Source organism: Fukomys damarensis, unplaced genomic scaffold (assembly GCF_012274545.1).
Source record: "Fukomys damarensis isolate Sample0158 unplaced genomic scaffold, DMR_v1.0_HiC HiC_scaffold_18, whole genome shotgun sequence".
In the NCBI taxonomy this organism is placed as follows: Eukaryota; Metazoa; Chordata; class Mammalia; order Rodentia; family Bathyergidae; genus Fukomys; species Fukomys damarensis.
This window is the reverse complement of record NW_022900930.1, coordinates 48,128,044-48,142,291: the sequence shown is the minus strand read 5'-3', so window position 1 is coordinate 48,142,291 and position 14,248 is coordinate 48,128,044. Positions and strand designations below refer to the sequence as shown.

Here is a 14,248-nt window from a genome sequence, read left to right as displayed (position 1 = left end):
CAAACAGAGCCATTAAACCCCCGCCAAGAGTTCATTCGCCTCTAAGCCACGTAGTGGCCTCTGCGTGACTCTGAGATGCACTCTAAGACATGGGCAGAATTTTTGCTGGTTTGCGGACGAGACTAAACTCTGGAATCAATGGCGTGGCTCCATGGGGTATCCTCTCCTCCTGAGCCAAGCCCGAACCATCGCAGTCACAGCAGCAGCGGGCACCAAGCACTTCCTCACCTGGGGAAGCCCGAGCTCGAACTCAGAAACAGCCCTGATGTTGTGCGCTCTCTCGTGCCATGACTGTGGCCCTCAGCCTGGGCACCTTGTGCAATGAGGTGCACCGTGGCGAGCAGAGCAGGAGCGTGGCGACCAAACCCCAGGCCCACCTGCACAGCAGCCTGTCACTCTGCAGGAGGGCCCGGCTCTCAGGTCGGGCCAGTGCAGCCGCAGCGTCTCCTTCCCCCATCCAACTCCTCAGCGACAACTCCAGAGCCCAAGGCCCCCAGAAAGCTCTAGGGTTGCAAGCACTGAGGACAGAGGTGCTTTGCAGTGACTCCCGTCAGAGGACCACACGACACATCAGCCACTCACAGCAAGCCCTGTCCCCGCTGCAGGGCACACAGCACAAACCCCCAGCACACGCTGAAATTCCCGTTTGCCTGTGTGTCACATCCCACTGAAGTCAGTGACAACCAAGGTCCTCTCCATCTGCTCAGAACAACTCATCCCAGCGACAGCAAGGCTGCCTGGGCCTGTGCATGTTCCAAGTCCTCTCCATCAGGCCCCAGGCCGCTGCAGGACACCATGCAGTCTGCTCGGGACTGCACTGACGGCCACTTGGAATCAGGCAGCACCTTGTTGAAGGTCACGCTCCTGCCCCTGCTGAGGAAAATCACAAGACTTCAAGCTGCTTGAATTAAAGTCTCCATTTATTTTATTTTTTTTTTTTTTTTTACAAAACTCCAACGTAAGACCATTGTGCTCGTGGTCGGAGAAGGGTGGGGTGATAGACGTGGCATGACAGCAGAGAAGCCCCTTACAACAGCGTCTCAGGCCAGGCGGCTGAGGGAATGATGCTTCCCACCCCCACCCTCCTTCCTGGGCACAGGACCCACACTCAGGACCCCTGATGAGGCGCGGCACACACAGGACAGACAAGCTCAGGAGAACAAAAGCCCAGCAGAGCCTGGAGAGCACCCTGGGTGGCTGCCCCGAGGTGACAAATTGTGACCCATGGACAGCCAAGGGGACTGGGGCCAGGAGAGCCACTCTCCTGGGTTGGAAGTCCCTGCTGGGTGTCCTCTGATGAGGAACATTAGAGGCAAGGCCCCAGGGTGCCCCATCCCACCTGGCAAGAGGGCGGCTGTCAATCCCAGAAGCACCTGCCAGCCACACATGGTGTCCACTGTGCCGAGGCCAGTCTTTAAGGACATGGTCAGTGTCCACTACGGCCTGCATCTGGTCCTTCGAGCTAGTGTCCTGGCAGGTCCAGACCATGCCATCTGTGTCCGTCGCTCTGACGTCACTGCCGCCCTGCAGCCCATGATGATGGCATCTATGAGTGACAGAGACTCAGGAACTGAGGACCTGGCCCCACAGAAGGGCTCCGACCACACAGCCTGCTTCTCCTCACACAGACCCACTGCTGCAGTTTCCAAGTTCCTTGTGTTAAAAGAAACAAGACAAAATAGCAGCCACAGATACAGCTTAAAACACCACAGTCTTTGGCTTCCCTGAGGGAAGGAGGCTACTGCTAGAGTCAAGTCAAGAGTCGGGAAAGGACAGTTAGAAAGAAGGGGACAGGGAGCCTGGATATTCTGCTAGTCAGAGAGGTGTAGCTCCGGTTCCCCAGGGAGCAGCCCAGCGCTGCCTGCTGCCGAGCAAGATGCCTGGGCCCACCAGGCGGGGGGCAACCCAGGAAAGAATCCATTCAGATGAACAGGAGAGGTGTGCGGAGCACAGGATATCAGGGTCCAGGGAAGACAGGGCCGGCTTAAGGCATGTGCATGACCAGGACAGACCTGAGCTTTTGTTCCATTTCTGGAAAACTATTCTCAGCTCCACTTCAAGAAAGTGGGGCTCAGAAAAACAGAAGGACCAAATCTCTGACAAATGACACCCCTCCGTTTCGCCACACCACCATGAGCAAAATGAGCTTATTTCACTTTCAGCCCAGGAAACAGAAATTTAAACCAGTAGAAGAAAACGGCGATGTGGGTGCAAACACCTGGAAGCTCTTGGCAAGTCTCAGCCTCCCACCCATCCCGGCACTCGAACCTCGGGGCATCCTGCAGCCAGCCTAGCATTAGGGGTCCGAAGCCTCAGCAAACAGCGGAGGCCCAGACATGAAGGGAAGGTAAATTTCCCCAAGGCAGGTGCCTCGCTGTATGATTTCCCAGCCAGCCAGCCAGGCGGGACCCTGAAAGGACACACTCAGCCTGCAGAGCCCCAGGCCAATGTGATGACACAGCCTGCGGCTTCCATTCCCCCGGCCCGGGACTTAGGGATTTAGCTCAGTGGTGCCACCCCCTGCCTCGCGGATGCCAGAGCTGGTTCATACCAGGAAGCAGGCCCATTCCTCCTGCATTCCCTGCTTCTTCACTGTCCTTTCCCACACAAGGGTGAGAATGGAAATGGGATGAAGTCCTGGGACAGTGTGGTCTAATGGTAAAACCTCCAAACCCCCTGGCCCAGTGCAAGGCCGCTCACTGCTCACGAGGGTGCAGGTCCTCCCTGGGCCACTGGTGGGAGGAGGAACCAAACTACAGATGGACAACCTTAGGGAAGGCACAAACCCGCAGGGCCTGCCTTGTCATGGAACCCTAAGAGGCCAAGTCCGTCCCTTTCCTGCTTCTGGGCTCAGATGCCTGAAGAGCAGAAAAGCAGGAGATGAAAAGAAGCCAGCTCACACTGGCCAGGATCCACCCCACTAAAATACGGAACATGAAGAGCCTGGTGGGTCCCTCCCTTGGAGAAAGAGGCAGTAAGTTAAGTTCCAACTCCCCCTGCCGTGTGTGTGTGTGTGTGTGTGTGAGAGAGAGATATGTGTGCATATATATGTATATACACGCATATATGTATATATACACGCACTTATATATATAAATAGGCCTTGAATGGCAGATCTGAAACTTCCTTTTTAAATAATAATAGTTGTCACTGAATTTTAAAACCATGAACCAGCCATCCTGGGCTTATGAACTCGCAAGGGACTCTCCGGAGTCCCTGTGGTCCTGGTCCTCAGTGTATGCTATCAGTCAGTGCCCTGTGTGGAAGCCCCAGTCTGCTGACCAGGGTTCCGGGCCCAGTGTGGCCGACTTCAAGATAAAGGCAGCTATTTTTCCCCTCCACTCTTCCTGCTGCCTCTCCCAGCAGAGGTGTGGGCCACCCCACCCAGCAGATGTCCCGGGGCCCTTCAGTGCCTGGAACCTTGGACACCACCTCCCTCGCTCTGCCCGCCCTCTGCCAACAGCTTGCGACACCCTAGATGAACTTGAAGCACTTGGTCTTGTCGTGGGGCAGGCGCGTCTTGAACAGCACGGAGTCCACCCTGAACTGAGTATACAGCAGAGGCACGTAGCCATACACCTTGACAAAGAAGTTGATGCATTTGTGCCGCTCGTGGAAGTGGGAGTCATCGTGTGACAGGGCCTGAGGACACCCTGGGCATCGGAAAGTCCACCGTGAGGTCACCTGGGGAGAGGGAGACAGCACAGTGTCAATCACAGGACCAACACTGACAGCAACTTCGAGGTTCTGCCACCTCAGTGACCAGGTGAAGCCCTGGCCCACTGACTCTCCAAGAGTCACCATCCAACCCCTTAAGGACCTCAAGTCTTTACTACGACCAAGGCTTCCTTTCCAAATGGCCCATGCTTAACAGATATCAAAGCCTCAAAAAACACTTAGTGTTATTTGGCTCAGTAATTCTACCAATATTTATCTTGGTTGTACAGCAAGATGTCGGTACAAAGTGCATTTCATCGATGTTTTTAATAGCAAAATACTGGAAAACCCCACACACATGGGAACTTAACTAGTGGCTGCACTTACTTGCAAGTGATGATCAAACTGGACTTTCTGGGTGCTCACTGTGACCTGGCTTACGGTAGCCCAAACCTGCTCAGTAATTTAAAAATCTCAAGTTTCTAGACTTCCATTTTTGAGCAAATGCCTTATACAAGTACTTACATACCAGGCACTATTCTTAAAGCTTTGCATGCGTCAGCTGAGGAAATCTTTTTTTTTTAATGGACACAATGTACCCTCCCATTTGCCAATCTGGTGAAGCCTGTGGACTCATTACTATAGAAACATTACTTTAAGATATTGCAACAAATGTGATACAAAAGTATCTGTGATTTCTTGTGGTGACACATCAGTTATTCCACATGCCCTGAGGAACTCTCATCTATTTCATAACTGCAGGTCACAGGTGAGTAAAAATAAAGATACCTGTCTTTACGGGGGGTTCCAAACCCTCTGTGTCCCATCCATCGGCCTGGTAGTATCCACTCATCCCATGCCAGTCCTGTGAGGTAGGTGGTGTCCTCACCCACTTCACAGAGGAGCCTCTGAGGTTTGAGCCTGTCACGAACTGCCACAGCCCGATAGGAGAAATCTGTCTGTGCCCGTGCAGTCCCACAGGTCTCAGGCCCTCACCTTGATGGGGGGTTTCCGAGTGATGTGGGAGACAAGGAAGTTCATGGCGATGTCCTCACAGTTGATGTACTCGTCCACCATATCTCGGATGGCCTGGGGCATCACATAAGAATACAGGTAGGCATAATACTGTCGAAGGAAGAGAAGCAATCACATGCTTTGTTAAAGGACAGTTTTTAGCTTTCAGCAAAAACACGCATGGGTCTAGAACATATCGGGGGGGTAGTTTGGGTCACGGCGGTACTGGTGTTTAGAAAGCAGGGACCATGGCTGCCGAGCGTCTTGCAGCGCAGCTCTTCTGCAGTGAACAATTACCCTGCTAACTGCCGGAGTCACACTCTCTGAGAAACAACTTCACAGAGTCTTCTTGGTGTCTCAGCAAGGTAGAAATCGACATAAGATTTGTCAGACCAAGAGAAACACCGGTTCAGGTGAACAATATGCAGCCTCTGACAGTGGCAACAAGAGGTATGTGAGGAGGAAAGACCTCAGTCTCAGAACCACGGGGCATCTGATCCTTCACTGGCTGCCTCACTAATGGATTCTTGAGTCACTGATACGGTTTATTCCTGGATGTCCGCGCACAGCCTCATGCCCTCACAGCTGGGAGGTGGTTAGATCACAGGGTGTGATAGTCATCATAGACTGGTCAGTCCACTGATGAGTTTATAGCTAAATGTGCTATTACTGGGTTAGTGGGGGTGTGGCCCGGAAGGATCCATCCGGCCACCATGCTTGTATGAGCTGTGTCTCCTCTGCCAGATCCCTCTACTATGCTGCCCTGCCATGGAGCCAGCCAACTACCGACTGAGAGCTCTCCTGTGAGCCAAAACAAACTTTTTCCTCCTTTGACCTGAGCGTGTCCAGTACCACATCTCAGCGACAAGAAGGTGTGTCGGTCACTTCTCACCACTGCCACACACTACTCCCTTGCCCCAGCACCTTCATCTCTGCCAAGATGATTCAGTCTTCTCCAGCTCCCTGTTACATGTCCTCTTCTCAGCACAGCAGTGGCCATGTTAAAGCATGAAGCCAACTGAACACGCCATGCCCTTCTCCCCATCCTCCAAGGGCTTCCCATCTCTCCCAGAGGGACAGCCACGTCCTTCAAATTCCCCACTAAGCCAGGTGCGGTGGTGCCCAGCTGTAATCCCAGCTACTTGAGAGGCTGCATCAGAAGGACAGCAAACTCAAACCCAGCATGAGCAACCAGCAAAACCCTGTCTCAAAAGAGAAAAAAGGCCCACAAAGTGGTATGATGAAGCTGGCTCACACCTGCTAACAAATGCTAACCACTGACTTCAGGAATTTTGTGAACTGCTGTTAAACATAGCCATTATTAGGAAAGTAACTATGCAAGCTAAAAATTAGTGCAACAAATGCCCAAAAGTTAGCACTTCTTCGTGTCTACTGAATCTACGGCAGACACTGTATAATGGTGTGCAACCGCACATCTCTTCCCACCTCCACCGCCAGGGACTCATGCTGATAACCTGAAATCAACCAAAGCACCAAGATTTACACCACAGCAATCGGCAGGGACTACAAAATAAGGCAGAGGTCAACATCAAGGTGTTGCAAGAGGCTGGTGACAAGCAAATGAACAGGAAGGGACCCAGTTAAACTGACTTACATATTTCATTATCTAGAGTACTATAATCTTTATAGAGGAATAATAGCCATAAAACATTTTTGCAGCAGAGTAGTTTGCTGGTTAGCATGGAAAAAAGTACCTCAGATGCAATGATCTTAAAAGATGAATTATACTTTTTTAATAAAAAAGATTGAAGGTAATTCTAATTTGCTGACCCTTTAAATAGCCTGTGGCTATGATCAGTATGCTAATGAAACACATTTATTAATTAGACACTACAATGCCTTCAAGGAAAAGGTGATATTTTAACAATAAGAAGCAACTGCCATTCTAAAAGCCGATGGAGAAAGCGTCATGGAAACAAACATTTGGAGGTACACAGCCATTATTAAATGGTTTTGTTGCCAAAAATTGTTTACATTAATCTATAAAAATACATATCAGTATATTTTAAAAACAAAACCTTTTCTAGCCTCTTTTAAAATTTTTTTGGTGGGGCTGGAGCTCAAATCCAGGGCCTCAATACATACCCCACAACTCTACCATTCACCTGTAGTCCCCGCTCAAAGTTCTTTTAAATGAAGTTTCAATGGATTTAGAACCTACTCTAAAATACAAAAAGGCAACATCTTTCCATTAGTTTGTGAACATCTATAGTCCCAGCAACTCCAAAGGCTGAGGCTGGAAGACTGAACCTAGGAGTTAGGGACCAGTCTGGGCAACAAAGAGAGATGCAGTCTTAAACAAAAAAAAAATCTATGACTTTCCATAACACACAATATAAAATCAATATTTTCAAAATTAATAAAGCATATTCAATCAGACTGCTTTCTCTAAAACTGAACCAGGGAGAACACTTTGAAACTTCACTTCTCAACTCTTAAAAGGTTTCTGTAAGAAAAGCAGTGCACACATGTCGTTTATAAATAAATATACACATATATTAGGTATATGTTCAAAAAGCTTTATTAATAGGCACTTATGATTAAAAAGAAACCTGCACTGCTATAGGTTAGAGAAGATCAATGTAACTACCAGTAAGGCAAGGAAGCGAGGCAAATGAGTGACAGACACTTCAGACAAATGTGAATGAGGTTGGACATGCAGGGCAAATGAGCACACACGGCCGAGCCAGGTAGCTGAGCCCCACACCTCCAGCCAGGAGCTGCCAAGCCCCACGAGGGCCTCATCTTCATTTTCATTGCACTTCAGATTCTTTGTAAAATCCTGATATTTTTTAAAGTTGGCGATGTCTAAGACAACAAAACACTTCTGTGAGCCAAGTGTGAGCCAAGGGCTTAGTTTGTAACCTCTGCTCCAGATATTCAAATAGGAAATATATGAAGCTTCATTAAGTAAATTATTTCTCTAAAACCAAAGGATCTGACCATTAACTTTCAAAGAGCAAACAGTTTGAACAGGGAGACCTCTCAGCAGACAAGTAAACTGTCAAGGTAGGAGCACTCTAAGAGAGGCCCTGGCTCCTAAGGGGAGCAACTGTGAAAATGAGTGGCTTCTCAAATAGCCCTGGTTTCCCAGGCACCCATCCTCCGACTCCTGCCCTTCTTCCCCAGCCTTGCCATGGCCTGCCAAGTTGGGAAAGGAATGAGATGTGTACAGCAGCTTCATGCACTCAGTTTTAAAAAGAAAAACAAGCTGAAAGTTTCAAGACCTCTTAGTCTAGTTCAGAATATCCCTAAATAAGATGACTTTAAGGTTTAATCCATGACGGGCCCATGCTGAGGCAGAACATGGCAGCAGGAGCCTAGGGCAGAGGAGGCTGCTCCCCTGATAGTGGCAGGAAGAAACAGAGAAAGGGGGCCAGGTCAACACCCCTCAAGGGCACACTCGAGTGACCGACTTCCTCCAGTGAGGTCCACCACCCTCCAAGTGTGCTGCCATCTGGGGGAGCTTTGGGGAGCTTCAAGACCCAAAACACAACACCAGCTTCAGTCTTCTGATGCTGGGCCATGTCTGGGATGGCAGTGCTGAAACAGAAGGCACCTGACAGGTCTTCTGGCCGTGCCCTCAGTTTGACAGAGGGAGAGCCAAGGCCAGGAAAGAGAAGCCAATGTGTCCCCCTCCTGTGTGCACCTCTACAGGCAGCCTTCCTCCAGACTTTTTTATTGCAGAGTTGCTCTAAGCATCTTGAGTAGTGTCTCTAAAAACAGGAATCACTTCTAGCAATAAGAGCCACAAAAAGAGCAGGAGGGAAATGCTCGCTTTGGCAGCACATATAGGAGAAGGAGGGAGGCTGATGCCTAGGGCAGCAGTTCAGTACCAGGCAAAAACTCGCCTCTTCACCTCTTCCTAAGTGGTAACGCTGCGAGCTCTCTCTTACCTTGTGAAAGAAGGCAGCGCCCGTCAGCACCATGGAGAGCTCACAAGAGTAGTTGGAGTTGTAGAGCCAGGACTGGTGAGGGATGTCCCACGCATGGTACCGGCCAGGGAAGCCCACAATGCGGTCCCGTGCTTCTCTCCACACCCTCAAAAACACAAGTGCACACACCTGAGTACACAGCTCTCAGGCTACCAGGACACTGAGAATGACTGTCTGTATCTTGCAGGCTCTCTGGCCAGTGGGCTTTTCTTTTCCTTGTTTTTTTTAAATCACAAGCCAAATAGGATAAAAACCAATAAACAGCTTCACAGAAAGCTTCCTTATTAAGTATCTGTTCATTACCCCTCATTTCTGTCAGCTATTAGCTCTCCAGTCTGAAAGAACAGGCTAAGATAAGATGGGAAGGAGTTTCCAGAATACAGTTAGGTATAACAATCTGGCAAATGCAGGAAGAAGGCATCAGTTTCTATTTCTATCGTTTTGTTGGGGTTTTTTTTGTTGTTGTTGTTTTTGTTTTGTTTTGTTTTTTTGAGATGGAGTCTCAAATTCAGGTTCGGCGGCTTGAACTCACTATGTAACCCAGGTTGGCTTTGAACTCACAACAATCCTCCTGCTTCAGCCAAGTGCTGGGATTACAGGTGTGCGCCACCAAGCCTGACTCTAGTTTAATTTCTTAAAGATTTATTTTAAGGAGCAAGATCTGTCAGTTCAGTGGGACATGTATGCACATATGCAATCTCTGGATAGTGCATACTTAATTATTCTTTCAATAGGGGGGCACACAATGAGAAATGTTTAGAGACCTCTGGTCTGGCCCCTGCATACGGCTGCCTGCAGGAAGAGCACTGGTCCAAAGTCCTAAATTGTGCAGGGGTGAGGAAGAAACCCGCCTCCTGAGAGCACTCTACAGAAACACACGCTGCAGGGCTCTAAATGCAGGGAACAAACTGAGAATTTGGTATGTTTCAGAAGGAACTCATCATTTCCAAATTACAGATAAGGTAAAACAAAATCAGTCCAGTTCCTCAGGCTGCAACTGGAAGTTGAAAGCTCCACAGATCCCAGGAAGCCCCGAAGGGTGCCAGGAGACTGGAGCTGCACGAGAAGCCCTTGCCACTTACAGGGAACTTCAATTCCTACGATGTGAAGGACTTAATTTCAAAGCAGTTCCTTTCCTAGGAAGCCTGAAAGTAACTATCTAGTGTAACATGACAAATCACAACTTCGGGCACAGTGTAACAGCTTTGTGTGGGCTTTTGTTAGACAGCTGACTTTTTATGTGGCAAATATGCACACAGCAAGTACCATTTTAACCCTTTTTAAGGGTGCACAGTTCAGTGACATTAAAGATAGCGGCGCTGTCTGCAACCATCAGCACCACCCATCTAGAACCTTTCCACCTTCCCAAACTGAAGCTGTTCCTGCCAACAGTGTCGCCCCAGCCCACTCCCCACTCTGCTTCCTGTCTCTCTCGAGCTGCCGCTTGGGGCCTCGTGTAAGTGAAATCACAGCATTTAGCCTTCTGGGCTGCAACAAGCGCTGCTGCTATGATCACTCGCGTGCCCCTTGCATGTGGACGCGTCTCCATTCTCTCAAGCATCTGCTCTTTCCCGACTACCTGGGTAGAAGTTAGTCTGCATTTTGCCAGAGCAAATAATTCTTACGCTCAACTTTTCTCTTTTTGAACCTAGGTCTATTTCACTCTCATTCAAGTGAAATGAGCAAATTGGGGAAATGAATAAAAACAAAGCTGTTAGACCAAAGGGTATCCAAACAGATGAGAAGAGAGTAGCAGCGGGGAAAGGACAGGCTGTACAGCCAGAGACAATTCACCAGTTCTACTGACCAAGGCTAACCTGCAACTCCAAATGATTAAGAGACACAGTAAAAGGCACCCCGGCCAGGCATGGTGACACAAACCTGTAATCCCAGCACCTGGGAGGCTGAGGCAGGAGAGTTGCTGCAAGTTTTGAGGGCAGCTGAGTTCAAGGACAACCTGAACTATATAGCAAGATCCTGTTTCAAAATAAATAAACAAACAAACAAATAAATAAATAATAAAAAACCAAAAAGGCAACCATTATTTTCTCACCACCTGGAAATCTTTTGAATAAAGGCAGAGAAAAGGTCATGTCTTCTAAATCAGGAGCCACAGAAGACAGGGTATGCCAGTATACTAATAAAATTCACACTCATCAAAGCAGGGACTCCTCTGAATCATCCTTGGGATCCAGAGGTGAGGGCAACACCCCGTCAACACCCACAGCTCTGTGCACAGCTCCCTGAGCCTCCACAGACACTGAGTCGTGCCACACCAAAAACTCCCTTCCTTACCATCAGTAACAACATCTGCAACAGCAAAGACCATTTCTAGAGCTGTTTCATCACCTGCCCTTTATAACAACAGGGAGAGCGCGCCAGCTATTTATTATCAGGTACCAAGGAATACACCCCACCTTAGCCAGATTATTACTTTTTTTTAAAATCACAGCTAGCAACAGAAACTGCTTTAAAATGTACTAGGAGGCCAAAGGAAATGTGGGAAGTTGGTGGGAGGAGAGAAAGAACAGATGTTTGAATGTGTCAGAAATGTGTCAAACTGTACAGATGGATTTAAGGTAGATTCAGCTGTAAATTCGCTGTTCCTTTCATCTCTTTTCTTGTGTGCATCTCTACTTACAAACTTGAACCAAAAGAGCTAACAGCTGGACAGGTCGGGTTAGACATTCAGGACGAAACGGACGCATGCACAAGACCTTTACTTAAAGACGACCTCCAAAAACTCTTCTCCAGTGCTTCTCAAGCCAGGCATGGTGGCACACGCCTGTAATCCCAGCACTCGGAAGGCTGAGACAGGAAGAGCCTCAAAAGTTTCAGGCCAGCCTGGGCTACACAGTGAGTTTGAGGCCAGCCTGAACCGCATAGTGAGACCCTATCTCAAGATAAATAAATAAATAAATAAACTTTCTGTGGCTAACAAGTAATCTGTGGACTAATTCTTTTGAAAAACACTGAAAATGAACTGCATAGATTCTGGGGTAGGGGGGCAGGCAGGGTGCCACTTGTGCAGTCCAGGCTGGCCTTGAGCTCACTACGTAGCCCAAGCTGGCCTCTAACTTGCAGCAATCCTCCTGCCTCAGCCTCCCCAGGGCTGAGATTACAGGTGTGAGCCACTATGTCCAGCTTGCATGAATTCTTAAATATGATACCAAGAGCACAAAGAAAACAAACTGGACTTCATCAAAATTTAAGACTTTGTACTTCAAAAGGTATCACCAAGAAAAGTAAAAAGGCAGCCCACCAAATAAGAGAAATCATTTGCAGCTCATATCCCTGATAAGGGACTTGCATCTAAATATATAAAGAACTCTCACAACACAATAATTAAAAGACAAATCATCCAAACAAAATGGGTACGGACCTCAACAGACATCATCTCTCCAAAGACACACAAATGGCTGGCTGGTCCATTAGTACATGAAAAAGAAACTTGATATCCTTAGTCATGAGCAAATACACATCTAAAGGATAATGAGCACTTCACATCAACTAGGCACTGACAAAGATGTGGAGAGGAAACTGAAATAAGTAAAAACAACCCAAATGTCCACCAATGAGTGGGTGAACAAAGTATGGGGTGTCCATGTAAAAGGATGAAGCCCTGGTGCATGCTACAAGAAGGTACACCCTAGAAATATCATGCTAAGTGAAAGAAGCCCGTTATTACAGTCTCGGTGATAAGAAATGTCCAGAATAGGCATAAAATCTAGGCACACACACATTTAGCCTAGGACTTAGGCTGGAGGAAATGAGAATGAATACTCACAGGCACAGGATTTCTTTAGGTGATGATTAAATGCTTTACACTGGATTGTGCTGCTTACACTAGAAACCAATGAACTGTATAATTAAAGGAGTTAATTGTACGGTATACATAAAATTCCTATGGTAAAGGAATTTGTTCAATGAACACCACCAAAAGGTATGAATTATTAAAAAGGATCCTAAACTTGGAAGTCACACAAAATGTCCAAGCACTATACAAGTTACAGGCAGGTGTTGGTGGTACACACCTGTGATCGTGTGATCCCAGCACTCAAGAGGCTGAGGCAGGAGGATCGTTGAGTTTGAGGCCAGCCTGGCCTACACAGTGAGTTCAAGGTTGGCCTGAACGACACAGCAAAACTGTGTCTCAAGAAACAAACAAAAAGGTGCTTTACGAGCTTCTACATGTTTGCCCTCCCTTTCAGTACTCACCTCACCAAGGATACTTAACAGACTGACTCCAGCACCCCACAACAGTCCTGCCTTCTCCACACTGTCACCCACTGCACCCTCACTGGGATGCCCGAGCCCTAACCGCAACTAAATCCTGGGACGAAGGCAACAGCAGAGTACAGTGGCTGAGGAAGAATCCCAGCTCTGGCTGCCACTCACCTTCTAGCTTCATGGCTTCCCTCTGCAGTCCTACACCACGACAGGGGTGTGACCACAATCTGCTCCAAGTTCTTCAAGGACCCGTGAGAAAAAGCAAAGTGCTCAGCTAATCCTGCCACAGTCTGGGCTCAACAAGAGCGGAGCAGCAGCAGCAGTAGCAGCACCTTATCTCCCACCCCTTTTTCCTACTGGATCTTTTGTTTCCAAGCCCACCTCCTCACATCTCTGTGGGCCCAGGTTCTGGCCCTGTTCCATTGCTCTACACAGAGCAACAAGTTCCTTCTGCCTGCCCAGGAAGTCAGTTCCCATTCCTCTGATCACAGAGGCCTCCAACTTACTCTAGAAAACTCCAGCCCACAGGGTTTGCATTTGAGGGTGGTGATCCTGTAGCTCCAGCCAACCAAAGAGCCCATGGGATTGCAGAGTGGAGCCAGGCGAGCCCCATCCTATGTCAGCCCTTTCAGCTTCCAGCATCTCTCCACCACTATGACCAGCAAACCCCTCTGTCACCTCATCAGGCCAGAGTTCTGATTCTTGCAAGCTCAAGTGTTTCTGTATTGAGAATTGCCCTCACCGAAAGCCAAACATGATCTCGTCATGGCGGAGGTGGGCGTCGTCATCGATGGACAGGATGGCCTCTGTCTCAATCTCATTCCAGGGCAGGAAGCGATTGTTCAGACTGTTCTTCTCAGTCCGGACCACCTGCAGCGAGGGAGCAGAGGCACCGGCATCAGTGCTGAGGGAAGGCAAATCCGGAAGTGCCTGTAGTCAAGGACACCTGCAGTTATCCTCATCACCTACGACTCGTCCAGCCTAGTGCACGCCTTTCAAGAGTACTCCTACCTGACAATTCAAGAAATATAGGGTCAAGATTTCATAGTTTAAACTTTATTCACTAACTGATTTTCTTGTGGAAAAAAACAACTAATGTGAGCATTATTTTGCAATAAAAAACCCAGTCCAGAGAGACTAAAACTAACTTTCTCAAGAGAACACAAGGTGGCAGAGCGGAACTGAGATTCCAGGTCCCAGCTCTGGAATCATTCATCTGGCCCATGGATTTTAAAACCAAACTTAGAAACCCCTTCAGCTGGTATCCTTAAGGCCTTGGGGGGGTTAGGGGGGAGCACAGACTACCCTGTTGACACAACTACTTCACCTTTGTAATGCACAGCACTGACTACACATACAAAAGCACTTTTTTTTTTTTTTTTTTTTTTTTT

General features: G+C 48.3%; 1 protein-coding gene across 4 annotated transcripts in view; it reads right to left on the bottom strand.

The window, feature by feature from the left end:
- Positions 1 to 928: 928 nt before the first annotated feature.
- Positions 929 to 14,248, bottom strand: part of Extl3 (exostosin like glycosyltransferase 3) — an 86,290-nt gene continuing 72,970 nt past the window's right edge. For 3 of the 4 annotated variants that reach the window (XM_010623094.3, XM_010623101.2, XM_033765517.1), the window contains 4 exons: positions 13,600 to 13,727; positions 8,589 to 8,733; positions 4,654 to 4,782; positions 929 to 3,684 (listed from right to left, as the gene is read on the bottom strand). In XM_010623094.3, coding sequence (XP_010621396.1) covers positions 3,475 to 3,684; positions 4,654 to 4,782; positions 8,589 to 8,733; positions 13,600 to 13,727 — 612 coding nt within the window. In that variant the 3' untranslated portion in view covers positions 929 to 3,474. The remainder of the gene's footprint in view (positions 3,685 to 4,653; positions 4,783 to 8,588; positions 8,734 to 13,599; positions 13,728 to 14,248) is intronic. The other variant, XM_033765518.1, reaches the window with a different exon arrangement.